At 24.2% G+C, this 22,276-nt stretch overlaps 3 protein-coding genes across 6 annotated transcripts in view; 1 reads left to right on the top strand and 2 right to left on the bottom strand.

Moving 5' to 3' along the window:
* The window catches only part of LOC113551904 (pro-neuregulin-3, membrane-bound isoform-like), a 60,344-nt gene extending 49,097 nt beyond the window's left edge, over nt 1–11,247 (bottom strand). The window contains exon 1 of the mRNA XM_026954473.1: nt 11,086–11,247. Coding sequence (XP_026810274.1) covers nt 11,086–11,212 — 127 coding nt within the window. The 5' untranslated portion in view covers nt 11,213–11,247. The remainder of the gene's footprint in view (nt 1–11,085) is intronic.
* Nucleotides 11,248–14,682: 3,435 nt separating this feature from the next.
* LOC113551568 (CCR4-NOT transcription complex subunit 11) lies at nt 14,683–17,075 on the top strand. Its single transcript, XM_026953869.1, has 9 exons — nt 14,683–14,720; nt 14,785–14,876; nt 15,179–15,327; nt 15,399–15,670; nt 15,757–15,880; nt 15,948–16,157; nt 16,235–16,374; nt 16,433–16,598; nt 16,733–17,075. The coding sequence occupies exons 1-9, from the start codon at nt 14,683–14,685 to the stop codon at nt 16,934–16,936; spliced, it is 1,395 nt and encodes a 464-aa protein (XP_026809670.1). The 3' UTR covers nt 16,937–17,075.
* A 925-nt stretch (nt 17,076–18,000) lies between these two features.
* Nucleotides 18,001–21,234, bottom strand: LOC113551569 (EF-hand calcium-binding domain-containing protein 1). 4 transcript variants are annotated; one of them, XM_026953870.1, is made up of 5 exons: nt 21,175–21,234; nt 19,362–19,535; nt 19,004–19,121; nt 18,674–18,927; nt 18,001–18,560 (listed from the first exon to the last, which is right to left on the bottom strand). In XM_026953870.1, the coding sequence occupies exons 1-5, from the start codon at nt 21,216–21,218 to the stop codon at nt 18,332–18,334; spliced, it is 819 nt and encodes a 272-aa protein (XP_026809671.1). In that variant the 5' UTR covers nt 21,219–21,234; the 3' UTR covers nt 18,001–18,331. The 4 variants fall into 4 exon arrangements, with proteins under 4 accessions (XP_026809671.1, XP_026809672.1, XP_026809675.1 ...); XM_026953871.1 differs by lacking the exon at nt 21,175–21,234 and adding an exon at nt 20,724–20,917; XM_026953874.1 differs by lacking the exon at nt 21,175–21,234 and adding an exon at nt 20,207–20,281.
* Nucleotides 21,235–22,276: the final 1,042 nt, after the last annotated feature.

Genomic DNA, 22,276 nt, shown 5'->3' with positions numbered 1-22,276 from the left:
TTAAAAATATATTTAATAATTTTTTGTTTGATATTTTTATACCATGGATAATTGAGCTACTTATATCTCACTAAAAAATAAAATGCAAATGCTATTTTGACAATTATATGTGTCGCTTATTCCTATAAATAGTTATTACAAAATTAGAAAATGTTATAAAAAATAGCTGGGTATGCATAAGAAATTACGAAATAAAATATATTTTAATAAAGTAAAAAAGATTCTCGAATTTTAAAATACTGTGAACAGTGTGGACTGTTAAACCATTCGGAACCAGTGAACTCGTTAAAACTGTTTTGAATTTCTTATTATGTATTGCACGACTTTAAAGGTTGAAAGTGGCACGGGCCAAATCGAGTGGCGGCGGTAGTTTCCAGCTGCAGGTTCTTAATATGAAGGGTAATAGTACACACACATACAAATAAACCCCGAGAAACATGAACCCGCTCTTCCATCACAACCCCTCGGACGGTCTTAGGTAATTCTAGACGGGCGCCTACTGCAGTTTATTTAACCGGTTGTTTCAAATACTCTCTAGAAATGAACATAAAAAATACTTTTTTTTAACTTTAATTTTTAAGAGATTAATTAAAAAAACGCTTCATTATAAAACATAGTAATTTGAAAAATAAAACGAACATCTAAAACGGTCCTAACATTAACTTTATCATAAAAATCATTAAAATACTTTATAAAAACGAATTCAAAAAACTGACATAGGTATTTTTATATTTTAATATAATGAATTAATGAATAACTATTAAATGTTTAAAAACTTCTTCGTAAATATTTTAAATATAATAAATAAAATACACTTAAAATACCTGCTGTATATATTAAATGCCAACATTAAAATGTCATAATTATACTTTTACATTTCCAATAACTTTTTATAATTTTAATTTAGTCATTAACTTTTAAATTTTGAATCATATAGAAATAACTTTTTATAATATAAAGTTTATAACTTATATTTTAAAATGTCTATAATTTAATTATATAAAATTGTTTTATCATTATGTGTAAAATATGATCAAAAAATATTTTCAATTATATTTACCTCTATTTCAAATAATATGCATCTAATTTAATCCTTTAATTTTTAATATTCTAATACAAATTAACATGTTCAATATTCACCTACCTAAACAATTAATGTTAGTACATTACAAACCATGATATTTGTACATAAATACAAGTTAAAAAATACACTGGCGTTGTTTACATCGGAAATGTCAGTAACATTACATTCAAGAAAATAAAATGAAAGGTAAATTCATTTCTACAAACTGGAATCGATTTTCTGTCAATGAACAATACCTTTTAATATTTACTAACGATGTATTTTGTAAAAAATTTTACCCGGCGATATTTCTATTCAATATGGAAAATGACGTATACAGAGAAATGGACTATTCCTATACCAATACAATAAAATGTAAAATTTTAATATCGCAGGGAATATTTCAAACGTATAGTAAGAAAAAAACAATAATATAAATTTGGATATTAGAAATAATAATAATATTGTGCTACAGAAAATCATCAGTTGATGGCATATGAGAAATAAGAATGCTCATCCTAATTCGTCGTGACATTACCAACAACAAAAATTTGAGCAAACTCAACAAACTATTTGTCTTTCATCACTAGTAGCCATATTGAAAATGATGCGTATAGATTTTATACACATTTAAATTATTATCTGAATATTAAATTACGATAGAATTTTATAGAGTAAAAAACTATCAAGTACGTGACTGAGAACATGCGTGACCTACACAATTAGTTATGTATATTCAGCAAGCACGCGCTATATATCGCATATCACGTGTTTGTAGTGTTATTATTTTTTGGATATCTTAAACTTAAATCAATAAAGGAAAACAGTATCATGAACGTACATTTTTAAATAACAGTTTTCAAAAATAACGAAAGATATACGTAGATTGACTATCTTACAAGTTACATGCAGTATTCGTGTTATCGATGGGGAACAACAGGCGTGATTGCAGGGAGATTGCTAAGGGTTTAAACTCCCTCCGAAATATCGGGACTAAAAATAAATTTCCTGACCTACAAATGGTTAGTATGATATTTATGAAAAATTTTTCAACCCCCCCCCTCCTGAATTTTTTTTCTGCGTTCGCGCCTGAGAAACAATATTGACTTCACCAAACGATATTTTGGATACCTACTGAAATGGTACCCAAATGTTACCAATCGCCATTTTATAACAGCTAATGACAAAATGACAAAGGAATGGTTAAATGTTACATTCGCGATCAAACAATGATCGGCATATTTAAAAGCAAATATTATATACATTTTCCTCACAATGCACTTATTTAGTTTTCAGAATTTATCGAACTGTATAGAAATAATCAAAATAAAACCACGATTTACTTCATAATATCCTTAATCCAATCTAGTAATCTTTGAGCACGCGCATGACAAATTCCATACACATTAAAGTCGGCATATTACAATATCGGTGAGTAATGTATATTAATAGTGAAAAAACAACTGGCGCCGAAAAACCGGTTCAGCCGAGAAACGTTTGATAATACAAAAATAATTCCAAAGCTATTTAAACAGGGCACGCGATATTTAAAAAAATCCCTTGTTGGAATTTAGAATAATACGTAAATACAAGCACCTGGTGAGACTTCAGTGCACGCCCAAAATCCAACATACGACATCGTAATGTCGATATAGGGTCTTTTTTTTCACTCTCAGAGGTCGTCAGCTTCCTTGTTTTTGTGCACCAGGAAACTGAGGAACCTGAGTACTTCACAAACAAAACACAACGATTACTATTTTCTTTATAGGCAATACCATGCGATAAATAAAAACTTCCACAGCCGATATATATTATGTTACCGAAACCACGCCTACAGATGGGTACATCGAGAAATGGTTTATTATATTCAACGTGAGAGACACGTACCAAGTTTATTTGACATAAATACGCGAACCACTGCATACGTGACCTTACATAAAATGTGCAACATTAAAAATTTCTGATAGAAAACGTTTTTTTTTTCTCATCACATATTTTAGTTTCGATTTAATATTGTAATACTTTAGGATAACATAAGTTATAACAATAACAAACGTTACGACTTACGGGAGGTTTTCTATAAATGCATTTCTTACTTTCTTAGAATGATATGTCTTTACTTTTTAAAATATAACATTAATCAAAAATGAGATATGAGAAATCTTATATTTTACAAATTAAAATTATTTATGTTTAAAATGAAAATCATGAAAATAATTAGATTCAATACTAATAATTATTAATTTTACATAAAGTTAAGTACAATAGAAATATACTATATGCATATCATTTCTATTTGAATTAGTAAGCACTTATCTGTTATACCTTAAAATTTTAAGAAAGTAATTACAAAATGTATCATGCCTTAACCATATGAATCGTATTTAAATATATAAATTGATTTATTATGGGTTATCATCAAACTATTTTTTAAATATAATAATTTATACAGTTATGTTTTTTAAGTTAAAAAAATATTACTCTAAACAGTCTAAACCCTTCTTAATACATGTTAAAAAAACACTTCATTCAGATTTTAGGGTGCAGTAACTTACGGATATATATATACACACGCAATATTCAAAAAGGGTGAATAAATTGTCTCAAAACAAATAAACGATGAATAAAAAAAAAGTAACAAGTTCTCAAAGGATAGTTTTAATAATAATAAAATAATTTAGTTATAAATTGAATTTATTTAATATTTTTATTACATATACGATATACCTTAATATTAGTAATTATATACTAAGGAAATGTTTATTTAATTAGCCTAATATACATGTATATTTTATTTTAAAGTCAGTTTTTAAAAATAATTTTATAATTTAAATTAAATTATATTATATTATAACACACGATAAAAAAACTATACATTCAAATTATTTTATTAAAAAATAATAAAAATACATATTATTTATAAGTCTTTGTATCATTTTTTTAGGCGTAATGCATAGGCAATATTATTTCGCCTGTTTAGTTAAGATTATTTTAATATAATCGTATTTATATTATTATTATTATTATTATTATTATTATTATTATTATACAATAAACATTCATTACACTTTGGCTTGGTTTTTTAATTGGCATAATAACTGCCAGTTAGTTAACCATCAGATTAATTAAACTATCATTTAAAATGCTGGTTAAATAGCGCACTGTTTATCAAGTAAAATTAAAATGAAAGTATACACAAAAAATAATTTTTACAACAATTAATACAATTTATTAGTAAAATAAATATGCAATTTATTGAATTTATACGAATTGGTTGTAATTATATTATATTTCAAATTAACACAAACACATATTCGTATTCATATTTTAATAGGTTAAAATAAAATTACGATTTTTAATTTATAGAAAACCACTGTAAATGTCTAAATATGACCAATTTGTGTTAAATTTTCTATATCTATGTAAATATAAATAAAAAGTTCCATAAAAAGCTATATAAATCTATGTGAATGCCTACAAACCTTTATATTCGAAAAAAAGTGATAAGTAGAGCACGGATGTTGTAGTACTAAAAAACTAGTAAAACTGATTGCAGTATTACACTAAAAAATACCAAAAATTGCACTAAAAAATAACAGCGTTTTGTTATACATGTTTTAAATTTACTGCTTTAATCTAAAATTTTACCAAAAATATAAAAATAATTCAGTATCCTATTCAAAGTAACTGAAGAACAAATTATAACAATATGACGCATAATTGTCAAATAGTTATATTTCATAAATTATTTTAGTGCTGTATTCAATACTTACCAACTTGAAACTATGTTTATTTTATAAGATAACGTAGATGTTACAACGGTTGAGTGTTGTTTATATAACTAAAATAGTTGGCGAGTGAATAAATTCAATAAAATTAGAAAAAACATCCAAAAATTACACTTAAGACTTTTAGATTTTAATTCGCACTTACATGACACGCATTTAAAACGTACTTAGCAATAAATTGAAAAATTAAAAAAAAGTTGCAAATGCAAGAACATTGTGTCGTGCCACTAGTGATGAGTATTTAATTAATCAATTATTACATTTCTATACCTAAAATAATTTAATACATAATTTTAATACAATAAAGTTAAAGACATATCCAATGCTTGAAGTTATCGCTATTTAATATTATACTACGACTTTATAGGAGCCGAACAAAAAGAAAAAAGTCAGAATGAACGCTAAGCAAAAATATAGTAATAAAGCAGTTAGGCGATGCTACGCTATAAGTAGAGGACCGACAATGTCGACAATGTCAGTTAATGATTAATTAAGTTTTAAAATTATGGTGAAATTGTATTTTTCACACGCAGATGGAATAAAAACTTTAATGTAAATTAAACTAAATAAATGTGTAAAATATAATTATATTATCGTATTGAAAATAAAATCAAAATTTATCTTAAATCTTTTCTTTTTTTAAAAATTATATTTAAATATTATTATAAAATAAAATAGTTTTGACTTTTATTATTAAAGTTAATATTTAAGTAAACAATAGATTGTTGGTTTTAACCAAATCGTAACAAATGTAAGAACAGATAAGATTTTAAACTTAAAATAACATTTAAATCTACATAAAAAAAAAATAGTAAGAAGTACCCACAATGAACTATATTTTAATGGGTCAATAGTTCGTGACAAAAGTCAAAGAAACATTAGATTTAAAACGCGCTTTTGACCTACTTTTTATGAAGTGAGTAATATATTATTTATGTATATTAACGCCGGAAATTAAAATATACATTAAGTTATTAAACTATTAAGTCTTTGTATCGTGTTTTAAATTGAATGATTGATAAACTCAAGTGTGATTCATATTCATTGTATGTGCAATACTTTTATTGACGGCAAATAAAATTAGATAATAACTTGAAAATTAGTTCTATCAAACAAGAATATAATATCACGGTGATCTCTATATAATATACATCATATGTGATATATATTAGAAACAGCAATCACAACTAATGTAATAAATTTAAAAACACTTATTCTATTTTAGACCAATACCTTTTTTTTTTATTTTTTCATTGAACTTAAAGTTGTCATATTTATAAAAATATACATTTTGTTCAATATTAAAACATTCAAAATAAAGTATACATTTTTCTTGTCTAAAACTATTTCTCTTAATTAATTATAATTGTAAACTATAATACATACCAAAAATGAAAAAACCTTTTAATCTTAATAATAAAACTTAAAATATTTTATACTCTGAGTATAGGTTTAAGGTTATAATGGTACCATGCCAATTACTATCTAATAATTGTTATTAATTGTTAAACTACAATACTGTTATATAGTGAAAGCTAATAATAATAATAATTATAAATACAATTAAGAATCACCATAAATCGTATTCAAAATATGGCAATAACTTTTATGCTGGTCTTTAGTTATATTATGTCCTAAAACAATTTGTTTTTCGCAAAAATAATATATCGATCTATTATTCGTAACTTATTAGTTTTCCAAATGTTTAAATTTAACTATTTATCGGAACTTTTAAAAATAATGAAAAATACAATAAAATGTATTTAAAAATTATAATATTCTTATAAGATATTTTGAATTAAGTATTTTTAACATTAATTGAAGTATTTAAATAATATACAAAATTTTACGAAATATAAAAATAATATTTTTTAATTTAATAATAGATATTAGCATATTATACATTGATTATCATTTATCAATAAACATTAACAAACAACATACTATATGATAAATTATAAGCATAGCATTTAGTATTTTTATATATGTACACATACATAAATATTAAATATATACAATAATTATTAACCAATTTATATTTACAATTATACTAAAAATGATAATATATTTTATGGAACATTAAAATTATAAAAGTTTAAACCACTTAACCACAATTGTATGTTTATAATTTATTATAATTTAAACCTTTAATTTTAATAACTCATGTAGTCATGCTACAACTCTCAATTAATTTTTACTTAAACATTTAAATATATAGCTACATGTTATAATACAAGGTGTCTCATCAGTTATCGTGTTAGACTTCGTACATAAACTTATAAGTTAATTGTATACACTTGATACTTATTTAAACTTAAAAATTTACATAAGTACTCAAATAATTCACTTTTAAATATTTAAATATAAATTAGAAACAGAAATAGAATATATAAATAGACTATATTCGATGTTTATAGTTTATGTTTAGGACGATTAGGCAAAGCAAAATGCGAAAAATCCAAGAAACCTCTCTGCAGTATACATTAATTTCGAGTGTACATCGTTATTCAGTATAGGTCATTTTAACAGTTAGTTAAATTTGAATTCAGTGATAACCATCAAATTAAAAAAAAAAAACACGTTTCTGAATTGATACAGTAAGTCAGCATCTAATTCTAATGATATTTGATCATTTATTTATATATTTATATTTTATTAGTAAAATCAGTCATTTATTTTGTGTTTTAGTTATGCAACATTGAACTAACTCTTTTCAACAAAATTGCATATTATATTATTTCTAAAATTGAATTTCAAACTATACTTATAAACAAAATTGGGCTCATGTATTTTAATATTTTTTACGATGAGTAAAAACAACTTAATATGAAGAATATTGTATTAAAATAAAAAACTTATCATACATAAATCTAAAAAACAGTAGTAAGTTACAAATATCAGTTAATAATACAATAAGAGCTTTTGAAAAAAATTTTTAAGAAAATTATGTCATATCTAGAAAATTCTAATATGAGTATTTAATGAAAATTTCAAATATTTACAATTTTTTATTTTTAAATTATAATATAAACACAGTGTTTTAAACACTAGTTATAGAAAACTTGTTTACCGCAAATTTGTCCGTAGTTTTGTAATTTTTTTCTAGTTTTAGTCAATTCTTCTTTTACTTTAGATGCATCTAAAGTATACCAATTCGATTCAATTTTCTATCAAAAAATACCCTCAAATTTAAGACTTTAAACATTGTTATTGCTTTTGAACACAAATACGTGATGAAGGACAAAAAAAAACACGCATAAAATTATACTATAAAATATTACAATTTATAATTATTATAATTGCTGTGTAACTAATTTACAATATCAAAAATATTGAGTAAAAAAGTTATTAACAGACAAATATAGTAAAACACCCGGTATATAATACAGATGTATAACGCTGTACGTTATCTTAATAACTTGACCATTTAAGACGGTCATGCTCCTAGAAAGTTCAAGTTACCTATGAAACGGTTTACGTATGGATACGTATATGTGTGTACTGGCCTGTATTATTATGTAACGGACGAATAGATCCAGAGGTTTTACGGGTGAGTTACTGGAAAAGAGAGAACGCGCGATGCTCTACGAGGAAAAAAACAGAAGCCAGGTGGTATGGACAGCGCCATAACTGCTCTGCACCTGGCAAGACATTTCATATATATACACCGAGCGTTATGTATAACTTATTACAAACGGGGAAATGACGCGCTTCCTCCCGTCCTATCGCTCTTCCCTCACCGTCATCCTAAGGTCCTTGATACTTCCAGGCTCCAATGATTTTGGACACTTCACGCACTACTACCAAGGTCACCAAACTCGGTTTCGGGTCTCAACGAAGAGATCAGTTACAATTGTAAAAAAATAAAAAGCAATTATCTATCAACTCTTTTTGGCAGTATCTTTTGTCTTTTATCTATAGATATACATTAAATTATGAAAAGAATACGAGTATACAATTTTATGTGAGCATTATAATAATGTAAACGACTTAGACGCGTAGAAATTTAAAAATATCCTTTTCAATCTTAATAGTTCACAAATCTTAAAAGCTACTTAATTTTAATTTCCAACCAAGAAACATTTTAGAATCGAAAAACATATAACATATAAAAGTACTTAATGATAAATAATAATTTATAATCAATAGTTTGATGGTAATACAAATTATTAAAACACAAGGACAACTATAACCTAGATTAGAATATCGAATATGCATAGACCATTACTTTTAGTTCAAATTACTACAATAGTAAAAAACAATTATTCTAAAGGAACTTAATTGCTAAGTTCTTATGTGTTTATCCAACTTTTTCAAATTTTAAGTTATGATTAAAAATTAATTTCACTATTTACATACATCTATCATCATATCATCGTTTAACTGTTTTTCCCGTGGGCGTAATCGTCATTTATGATGAAATAAAAAAAAAATTGAATACCTACTGCAATTTATGGATTATATAGAGTCTAATCCAAGCGGAACTGTAGGTGTACTCAAAGTCTAAATTACTAAGATACATATACATTAAATTACACAGTTTTCACAACTTAAATCAAAAATTATCATCAGCTATAAAGTTCTAAAATTTACATTTTTAAAGAATAATCTATTCAAAAAAAAACTTATTAACTACGTTTACGAAAAAAAAATAGATAGTTGGATACAATTCAGAAATATAAAAACAAAACAAACATTGCTTTGTAAAAATTTTAAGTGATTAACAATAATATCAATTTTAAAATTGTAAATTATAGTTTGAGTTTGATAAAATTAATTAAAGGTATACCTATAATAGTATCCATTCCATTCACCAGATTTTAGAACACTATCAGAGATTTATACACTGTTTATCACTAATAGTTTCCCCTCCAGAATTAATCTTGTAATATATCAAAACCTTATACAGCTACAAATTCTATCAAAATATATTAGTTCAAGCATACTAAACAGTACATTTAATACATAGTTTAATTGTTTAATAATGTAATTACTTAAACACCAAAGTAAGTGAAACGGTATAAAAAGTATCATAAAAATATATTATGGATGAAATGAAATAAATCCAATAATAAGTCACGAAAATCTTTTTGAGTATCGTAAATGTGAAATTATGCGCCAAATATTACCTGTATCAATATGATATATTATGATAGTAATAACTAATGGCTAACGAGTAACCTTGAATTTTTTATCTTGTAAACACTAACGAACTAATTCTATGGACTATGGCAATTTTTTCTGCGTTGTATTTCCAAAATATAAGTTATATTGGTTAAGGTCTTGGATGTCTCAAATTAATGATATTCATTGTGTAATAACAACGATAGCAATCAATCTCTTACGACCCGCTGAGAAATGGCATTATTTTATTATTAAACATAATATTATATTAAACAACATTTGGGGGGAAATGACATTATTAAACAAATTTACGAATTTCGGATTTTTAACATGTGATATTAAATATATTTATTATACTCCATATAGTCTATTTATAATAAAATACCTACCAACCTATTCAATTCAATAAACCTATAATTATTTGTATTAAATAACACTTCCCTCCAACTCTGGTTAATAACAATTTCCCCTTCCACTGTTTAAACAAAACAAGTTCATGACAACAAATCAATAGTTTCTTAACTTTCAAATTTTAATAGACAATTAATAATCATTACATAATATCTACATGTTATTATTAATTATTCCGCAGTTACTGTTATTAGACGTGTGGGGAGAACTGGAGAAGGAGAACTATTAAAAAAAAGAACGAAAAAATATTTGACGTACCTACCAACCTATACTTTTTTTTTTTGTTTATTTTATTTACTAAATCAATAAAAAATTGTTAAACACTAAATTTGTGTAGGAAAGAAAATATTTTTAATTATATTTATGTCATTAACTGATTTAAAATTTATCAATAATTTTACTCTGTAATTTAATTATTATTATTTAAATATACATTTTAAATTATATTTAATACAACAACAAAACATATTAGGTTACATATTAGACCTTACAATATTATCATCAAATTATTTGGTTTAGTTATTAATAGTTGTATGTATTTTCGATATCCTCTCTCGAGAAAACAGCATCTACATAACTGTTACCTAAATAGTTGAGCAAAATTCGAAAATACCTACTAAACACTAACTAGTATTTTATTACGAAACATCAAAAACCTAACAATTCTTAAAATTCAATTATTACATCATATTGTCTTACCTTTGCATGCTAGGTAAATCCGTGGAGTGATATTTTTCTTAATAATGGTTTCATTATAATATCCAATTGAGAAAATAGGCAAAAATTTGAAATGGCGGGATAATTTGATTACGCGCTGTGATTGCATTAAGTAGAGTAAACATGCGATTTAAATAAAAATGTATAAAACATCGTTCGATAATAATAAATTAGTTATTGTGGAAATTTGTAAAAATAATTAAAAATTCTTAATAATTTTTTGGTTTAAAAAGTATAGACTAACAATTTGTGAATATTGGAAATGATAATAAATTTATTATGATAAGAATTGTGTTTAGGTACCTGGTAACTACATACATGAAAATTTCAGATGACCCCATAGATAGTATAGATAGTAGACACTGTAACCACGGTTTTGAAAAATGATAACATTAATTTTTAATAAGTACCATAGAGCTTGCATATACATTATTATATAATTATTTCTTTAAATCTGAATATTTTAGCAAAGGAACATATTATTTGATTTATATAAACGAAAAATCTGATAATAATTATTAACTAAATAAATAAAGTAATTAATACAAAAATATAATAATAAAATACTATTATAATTTATAATCGCATTTATTATTTTTATCTTGTTATTAAATTCAGAAAATTGTATTTAAATTTAAATTATTCTTATGAGGACTTTATACTTGCATGTGTTGTTTCTATCTAACTAACGTACTACGTAAATAGTACATCATAGCAAATTTGCGTTCAGCAGAATTAGTTTTGTAATATTAGCTAAATATTAAGGTAAATTTACCTACCATAAACTATAATGTTAAAAATATTATTTAAGAAATGTAATTTGCTTTTATTAATTTCGTTTTAAAGTGAGTTATAGGCCCTAGTTTATAGTTACCTATATAACCTAGGCTTATAACTACAGATCTGAGGTTATAGCTATGTAAAATATTACAACTTGAAATGTTCATAACTCACTTTAAAATGATAATATCAATAAAAACATATGATATGACATTTCCTAAATAATATTCTTAACATATTCTAATATTAAAATGTAAAGCTAACATCACAAAATGAATTCTGCTGAACGAAAATTGTCCATATATTATATGTATGTAAGACAGAGACAACACATGCGGGTAAAACATCCTCTTAAAATTTTACTTGTTAAAATATTGTCATTGATAAGTATTATTCAATATTATTCGTATATTTAATCGATGTTATTGACTATTGACTATTATAAATTATACTTGATTATTAATAATTAATGTAACCATTTACTGAAACAAACAATTACAATTATTGTCGTTTCGTTTTTATTTAAGATAAAAAAAAATATATTTCATATTAAATATAAAGGTAAATTAATAATTTCTATTTGAAGACAAATAATTCATACAATTCATTTTTTAATTGTTTTTTGTTTAAGTTTAATTATGGACTGTGGTAGGTACCTACTATATATTATATACGTTTAAAAATTAATTGAATTTTTCTTTAAATAAATTATAAATATATTAGATGTTTGGACAATATACTCGTAAGTAGGTGTTAACAATTTTTTTTTAAATTCAACTGTACCTTTTAAAGCTATTTTAATCTTATTCTCATATAAATTGGTAATTGACCATTAGTAATTACTAATTAAGTATCACCTATTACCTACTTACATATATCTAAATTCTTATAAGTAAATATAATAGTATTATAAAAATATTAGTATGTATATTATATATAAACATATATTATATTAATTATTATATCTACCTAGTACCTACCTATAAAACTATACACATATATATTAATTATTATTATAATTGATTCACAAAACTAAAAGTATTTAATTGTTATATAATAATAATTAATAAACTCAAATCCAGAAAATCTACAAAAGTACGTAACTATAATATGTACACAGCTACATAGCCGAATTAAGAAGAGAGGCCTAAACAAGCTATATCCTAGAGCGCCCCCCCCCCCCCGAAAAATATATTTTGCATTATGTTCTTATGAGTTTGCAGCTTTTTTACAATTATAGATCTACAATTAAAAAAAAAAAATTATTTTAACAATATTTATTTAAAGTTATATTCATATCAATCATTTAAAATAATTGTCTGCAGTGATAACTATATTGTGTCCATATTATTGAATTAGATATTTACATACAACACGAAATATATTGTGTTATTTCGTTTTATATTATAACTTCAAATAAAAGGTTTAATTACATGAAAATAAACTTAACATTACAATCATTTAATAACTAAACCCACATTAATATATCATGTATATGGACTTTGATCTTTTTAGTTACCTTTTTCCGTTGAACATAATTCATTGTACCATATTCATTATTTCTTACGTATTTACACTCAGTCATTTTTAATTTGAATAACACAACGTCAGTCCCGTCATGTTATAAATTTATTTTAAAATATCAGCTAATTATTTAATAATTTTAAAATAATATTAATAAAATTCAATGTCTTCAAGAAAGTATATCTGTCTAGCTGTCTGGTAGAAAAACGAAAATTAAAACAACACAAAGAAAATAAACGTATTAACAATTATGTCAATTGAAAATGACATGTAAAAAAAAACTATTTTATTAGGTTTTAGATACTTTTGCATCAAGTAAATCTAGAAAAAAATATTTTAAATGATTATTTGTTTATATTTTTATATTATTACCATAATTTTCATATTTTAATAGTTAATTAAATTGTATTTTCAATAAGTTAACCATGTAATGTAAGTTTTCTCTTTGGAGGAAAATATTTTTTTTTTATTTAATTAATAAATATATATCAATTGATATATTTTTGTAAAAACATTTTTTGTAAAATGAGGGTCACCAAAAAAAAATTAGTCCATTAATCCGGATCTTAAATCTTAATACGTATATTTGTGTAGTGCTGAAAGAATAAAATGTGCATATAATTGTTATTTTTAGTCAAAAAAAATATTTCAAAAAAAAAACAAAATATTACATTACTTTAAGTTAAAACTTAAAACCTTTATTTGATGACTGAAATACACCAAAATCCTCAATTACATTACAATTTAAAGCACATTAATTTAAAAATTATATTATAAAGATACAAATTATTAATTTAATTAGAATAATTACTAACCTTATATAATATAAACCTACTTTCCTTAATTGACCTAATTAGTAATTACTAAATATTTATTTTAAAAAATTGTTGTTAATTATAATAAATAGGTACAGTAAGTAGTTGTTCAAATAAGTTTTTCCGGGCATTTCAAATATCAAATCTTTTGCTTAATATGTTCTCTTTGGAATATTTTTACAAGCAGGTAGATTGTGTGATATAAATTTATATTTTATGTTGGCAACAATGGATAATCAATTCTTATCAAATGATTAGTCAAATGTTTACATATTTACACTATTTAAAACTTATAATTAAAAATTATTATTTGTCTTTTTTATAAATAATAAACATTGTAACAATCTAATTTATTAATTTTCTTTATTCAAGTTACAACATAATTTTACTGTAAAATTTACTTTAGTATCTTTATTGAATAAATAAGCTTAATTTAGTTACCACCATTTGTACCTACAAAATGTATCTCTCTGTTAACCAATTATCTACTCTCATGAGGTATGAATAAAAAACGTTTAACATTAATTGAATTAATTTCATAAAAAATTATTTATTTTTATAGTATACTCAGTGAAGAAACTGTTGAAAATCAAACACTTGAATATCTTGTTTCACAACTACACCAATTTTTCAAACGAGAAGATAATTTTAAAGGTAAATGATTAAACATATAATTAAGATAATATTAAATGTATGTAATTTATGTTCTTCTCATGGTAATAATTTTGTTCTATTATCTTTCATTACTATTCTAGAAAGTAATAAACATGAATGTATGTCTTCTATTAATCTTGTAGAATTTTATGTATTCATATTTAAGGTATACTACTCCTTTTTTACCATTAAACCTTTTTAAAATTCATAATTAACTGCTTTAAAGGTTATTTTTTAATATTTATTTTAGTTTTGATTTTAATTTATCTATAATTATTAAATGTTTATATTATTCACTATAGTTGGTTGTACTTTACTTATGCTGATTCAACATTCTGATTTTTTACTCAATCAAACACAAAAATTTGCTGCTATAATCTTATGTTATGAATTATACCGAAATGAACCGATTGCAACTAATCCTTTAGCACCTATTTTTATGCATCTCTTGGTAAGATATTATTTTGAATGTTATTATGTTAATGATAAATATTAATGATATTTACTACATTTTATTTACAGCATAAAAAAGTTGGCAAAAATGAATATGTTGGTGATTTGCCGGTTTTAACTATGCCTGTTAAAATATTTCTTTCCAATTTAATTATGTCTCAAAATTCTAAAGAGTTATTACGAAAATCTGCTAAACAAGTATTAACAGCACGCAGTGATCCTAGTAAACCTGTAGTAAATACAGCAACAATTCTTAATACAATTAAAGATCGTCGAAAAAATCTTCCACGGACAGCAAAAAGCTCCCTTCCGGTTATTATACCGGATCCTCAAAAAACTGAGTAGGATATTAAATATTTAATTATCTGTGTAATTAAATGTTTTTTTAAACTTATATTATATAATATATTACATTTTTATGTTATAGATCAAAAGAAGGAGCAAAACAAGTTTTAGAAATGTTAATTAGTGGACCAAAATCATATGTTTCACACAATTTTAAACCAGAAATGATGCGACTTGTACCACCATTGTATGTGTGCAAAGAAGAAGTAAGAACTAAATAATAAATTAGAAAATAAATAATATATTTATTATTGTGAAAAAATATTTTCATAGATGGTATGGATGAACATGAGTAGTCGATCAAATCATCAGATTATGTATGATAAAACAATGTGTGTATCTACTAGTGCTGCTACTGAAGCACGAGAACTTATGACTAAAGCTCTCAAAACACCTTTAACCTTACAGCAACAACAACATCTTTTAGCAGAACTTGGAAATGATCCAAAACTAGTTTATCATATTGGTCTTACACCTTGTAAAGTAAGCCAAATTACATACAATTTTTTGATGCTTATGTACTATATTATAACTTATTTTTTTGAATTTGAATTTTTAAGTTGCCAGATTTAGTTGAAAATAATCCTCTAATAGCTATTGAAGTATTACTAAAACTAATGCAATCACATTGCATTACTGATTACTTCTCCGTCTTAGTTAATATGGAAATGTCTTTACACTCAATGGAAGTAGTTAATCGGTATGTCATTATTGTTATTATTATTATTTTTTTTTAATAATTTTGTGTTATTTATTAGATTAACTACTACTGTAGAACTTCCAACTGAATTTGTACATCTATACATATCAAATTGTATTGTAGCATGTGAAACTATTAAGGATCAATATATGCAAAACCGATTAGTTCGTTTAGTATGTGTTTTTCTGCAATCTCTCATTAGAAACAAAATAATCAATGTGCAGGTAACAACAAATTTATAAATAAATATTTTATTCATTTTAAAAGTTTTAATTAACTTTTAAGTGAATTATTGTAATTTAAAATTATATTTGTTCATTAGCAATGAATTTTCACAAATTACTTTTATTTCTTATAGGAATTATTTATTGAAGTCCAAGCATTTTGTATTGATTTTATTCAAATTCGAGAAGCATCAGCCCTGTTTCGTCTATTAAAACAACTAGAAACAGGAGATACTTGTAGTATTGGTAATATAGCTGCTGCTGCTGGTATTACACCTAGTACAATTGCTGCTGCTAAAGATAAAGATAAAGATAAAATTGTGCCAAAAGAAAAATAGTTTTAATATGGTCGTTAATTGAATTAAAATGACATCTAATAGAAAATAACTATTAATTTTTACTTTTATGATAAGTGAGACTGTAAAGTGGAAATATAAGTTTAATAATTTATTATAATATGTTTTATATTTACTTTTGCAAATTCATAATGGTTGCATTTTTTTAATTTATATATATATATATCAAAATAATAAAACAATAATTATACATTAAAATATTATATAGTTATATTATTATTGTATTTTATGAATGAAAAATATTTTTAATTTGTATTTCTGTTTTAATGCATAGTATTAATGTATTAACATAATTTCAATATTTATAGGTTTAAAAATTAAAAAGCAGTACTAAATTCTTATAATTGTAATTAAAAAAATTCCTTCTGGTAGGAAATTCATTTCATATACAAACTTAAATACAATTTTTTAATAACAATGTAAATTTTATTGTGCTAATAAAATATTAGACATTTGAGTAAGCAGACATATTTTCTTAATCAAGAATACACAACTGATATATGTTATAGTTTATCCACATAATATAAGATTATCTTTAAGCTAATTTATGGTTTAGCAAAGAATATCATTTATATAATTATTGTGCTATTCCATAATTATCTAAAATTTTAATACAGAAATCTGCCAGTATTACCAAAATTAGCAATAATGGTGAATATAATTTATATACTATTTATTTAAGTTGAGTTAATGAGTCATTATAATAACTAGTTTATATTTTCATTTGTAGTAGTAAGATTAATTGATATTATATCATGCTATAAAATATGATTTAAATAGTTTAAAATGTAGAATTTAGAAAAATAATTTTTAAAACTTCACTAGATTTATAACATAACTCATACGTATATACACTATATAATATAAAACATATAACATATTTTGTTATAGTTAATTTCTTTTATATTTTATATGTATATATTTTTGTTATGCTTGTTTAAGTTGTAAGTACGAACAAATTAAAAATACATTTTAAATGAGTATTTATTTATTTAAATAAATAATAGTATTAATAAAGTAAATAAATACATTGTATGTTAAAAAATAATAGGAATATGATCTCTTAGTTTTTATGTAAAGTTTTTTCTAGGAAAACATATTTCTTTTCCTTAAAGGCTGAGACTAAAAATGTATAAAACATATTTTGATCACTTGGAAAAAAATGTACGTTATCTTATATGATGCAGTTTTATCGTCTACTTGAATAGATTTTAATAATTTTATATAACTTGATCTATGTTAACTATTAATAACTAATAAGATTGTTTTGATTATAATATAAAAAATATTTGATAATAATAGTGTACAGCTAAACAAGTTTTCTAAATAATTAAATAGTTCTTGTTGGTTACTTGTTGAAACCATCATATCAAATATTTACTGCACACTATGAATAGAATTTAAAAAGTTCTCTGAAATTTCTCTGGATGGTAAACATTGTCCAAAAGCTTCAAGCAATAATGGTTGTTTGAAGACAGACTTAGAAAAATCTTCAAACGAAAGTTTTGTATCGTTGTCACAATCCATTTTTCGCAATACAATGTCAACAAGTTCGCGTACTCCTTCATCTGGATCCTCGTCCTGTGGATGTTTGACCAAACAGTTCCTGAAACACAAAATCCTATTAATTTATTAACTACTGAATAACTACCTGTGTGATATTTTAACAATTTTTAGATAATGTTTAAACTATAATAATGTACAGCCAGGTTCTTAAACCTTAACAGACTAAAAATCTCTTCTTTCGTTATAAATCCATCGTTATTTAGGTCGTATATAGTGAATGTGTATTTAATCCGTTCGTCTTGAGTGCCTTTTAGCAACACCGACAACCCAGTTATCCATTCGTCTTCGTGTATGACGCCGTCATTTCGTTGATCAAAAAAACAAAATATGCGATCTGTCAAGATTTCCTCAGTTGTAATTTCGAATTCATTTTGCAAGAATTCTCTGAACATTAACCGGTCGAAGCCCTAAATAAAAACAATATTATGAATGAGAAAAAATATAATATATTTTAACACAATGTATGAATGTATAACAAATAACCTGCGTTGGAATCGTTATTAAAGCAACTGAACTCATTGCCGCTACCGAAGACGTTGATTCAGCACCATAAATAGCAACGAGTTTTTTAAATAGTTTGCATAATCCAACAATTTCTTTCCTAAAATATTACAAATAATTGTACGAAACACAAAAATGTCACAGTATAAGTAAACTTACTTTTTAATACTTATATTATTGTAATTTAAAAAAATGTACAATGTACGGAAATTAGACTATAAGACGGGTAATTCTTGATATGTTTATAATTTTAAATTTTAATAAACCTAATACTAAAATATAAGGAAGAAAATACATAATATATTGTATTTATACCTTAAAAATTACAATAAGTACTTACTTTGTAAATCTTGTTTGCTTAAATAAATTGTCTACAAAGTTTGGAGGGATAATATGTTTTACTTTTGACATTGACTTGGTTGAACAAAGTTCAGATAATTGCTTACGTTTTGAATTTACTGTTTTTGCTGGTGGCCATTGTTTAGAACCTCTTATAATTTTAGTTCCTGATTTCCTACAGATAAAATTTCAATAATAAATTATTGTATTATTATTTATTGCTAAATAAATATTATTATAAAAATATTATATTATATTATATTAATATTATTTATTAATAAATAATTTATCCTCAGTACATTACATTATAAATTCTCGAGAAATACATATTTGCGTTATTTTTCCACCAATCATTATAAAATAGGAAAAATGATACATGCTTAACATTCTTAATAATTATAACTTAAAATATTCAAAAATTCATATTACTAGAGGCAGACTGAATGTGGTGTATACTGGTGTACTTGTATAGCGCCCTGGGCAGTGGGCATAGACATTATTACTGTAGATATTATCATTGATTTTATTACATATTATAAAATCAATGGTACTATCTAATGTGATCAATTATTTTCCTGTTTTTACAACTTCAACATTGCTATAAATTGTTTAATAAATACATTTAAAAGAAAAAGATGTTAAAATGTTCATGTGTTATACTGTTATATAAAATATCTTTATCGGCATATTACGTAATTATAATAAAAGTACAACATAATATCAAGTATTGTATTTTTTTCACTGTACTTCCTACATTTGATAGTATGTATTTATAGTTATTAATTAAAAAATAAATTATAATATGATATTTTGCATTTATAAAAAAATACAGTAGTTAATAAATACCTAGCAAAAAAAATTTATATTTTCATTGAGTAAATAGTAAACAATTGTTAGGACTATTAGAATTTATTATATACAACTAGTAGTTCTAAGTATTATAAGCATTAATAATAGAATAGACTATTCTATTATCAATTAGGTCAGGGGCGGCTTTAGTTCTTTACCTGGGGGGGGGCAATATTTTTTTTACATTAATGTTATACAAATTATACACAATTAAATCAATGAAAATATTTGACAAAATAAAGAGTAAGATTTCTTGGGGAGCCATGGCCTCTATGTCCCCACTAAAAGCCTCCCCTGAATTAGGTATATAAATTATAAATGTATAATACATAATATACCTATTATTAATTATTATAGTCTAGTAGTCTAAGTAGTCTACCTACTATAAAGTACATGTAAACGTTATATTATGTCCACCTATTGCATAAAATTGGATTAGCTATTCCTATTTGCACCTATATTGAATAGGTATTGACTACTGAGTAGTGAGTACTGACTACTTCAACAAACTCACCTTATAATCTGATAAGATAAGCAACCTACTGTGGACCCGCGGATAATATAATGAATTATAATTATATTATATTATATTATCCGTGGTGTGGATCTACTGCTAGTGCGTATTACAGTAACAACAAAATATTTTTTAAATGAATTTCACTACAACTACACAACGCACAAGACTAAACTCCAATAATGGCAATAATATACTTAAATATTGCACTTCGGCTTAGTACATCAAAAACTGTCACCAACATTATTCAATTCATTTTTGTTATTTACTAAAAACACGCTATTTTTGGCATATACGCCGTAAATATTATACAAATATACCTATGTATAAATTACACATCACGCAATACAAAAAAAAAAACATTGTTGTTTATAAAAATATTTATTTTTTTTCATGCTTTCTATACACGTATATAAGTACACAAATAAATAAAACTACCCGTAATACTTACAAGTTTGACTTTTTTGTCATTGCCTTTTGAGTTACAGCGTCCATTTTCAGTGCGCGTATAATAAGCCACATATAAGTAGATACTATATTAATGACAATATTATTGATCAAACATTTTTATACACACAATCGTCTATCACACGCATATATTATACATATGAATATACATAAACGATATACCTATCAACTATCATTTATATATATATATTTATTATTATAGATTACTGGTATTTAGTATTTATTAGCCTAAGCAATAGGATATTTCAAAATATTAAGATTTAAAATACATGATAGACACAAGAAGCATATGACTTATGATTTTATGAATCATCATACAATATGGCGATAATTATTTACATTTTATTTTAATTATGCAATGACACAATTTTAACCATAGCTCATATATTAATATGCATAACATAATATTATTTAAAATATAGGTACCTATAACTATACCAAGTATAGGTTATAACCTGAACTACCTACAGGGCCTAACTTAAGTGTCTCAGGGGCCAGGGCCTCAAGGCAGCTACTAAAGAAGGGCCCTTTTAAATATATATTAATAAAAACTGCTTTTAATAATTTGTATATATTCAACATACTTGGATAAAACAAATATTATACATATATCATTATCATAATTATTATAAAATAAATATATGTATATACATTAAACATATAAGAACAGATTTATAAAAAAATAATTAACACATTTTTAAACGACGAGCTTTTTGTTCTGCGAAGGGACGTATCAATTCACTGCAGTCCATTCCCTGCATTATCTTCTGACTCAATGTATAACAAGGCGAGTGAAGTAAGTCTTTTTAGTTTTTTCCTCTGTATTTGATCTTAAATAATTTTTAATTTTTTAAGAGCCGAAAATGACCGTTCTGCTGAATAGTTTGATAAAGGGGTACTCAACAGCATCCTATAAGCGATATTCCTATATTTGGATAAATGTCTAAAAAGCAAAGGGAGTGCTTGGTCCTCCAACCTCCCCTGAAAATCAACTTTTAAATAAAATTTGCTAATTTAAAAAAACTGTATATTAAAGTTGTATAAGAAGTTGCATGGTATTGTTCTATATTGTATCATATTATATT

Source organism: Rhopalosiphum maidis, chromosome 2, assembly GCF_003676215.2.
Source record: "Rhopalosiphum maidis isolate BTI-1 chromosome 2, ASM367621v3, whole genome shotgun sequence".
Classification (NCBI taxonomy): domain Eukaryota; kingdom Metazoa; phylum Arthropoda; class Insecta; order Hemiptera; family Aphididae; genus Rhopalosiphum; species Rhopalosiphum maidis.
This window is presented reverse-complemented; position numbering and strand designations above follow the sequence as displayed.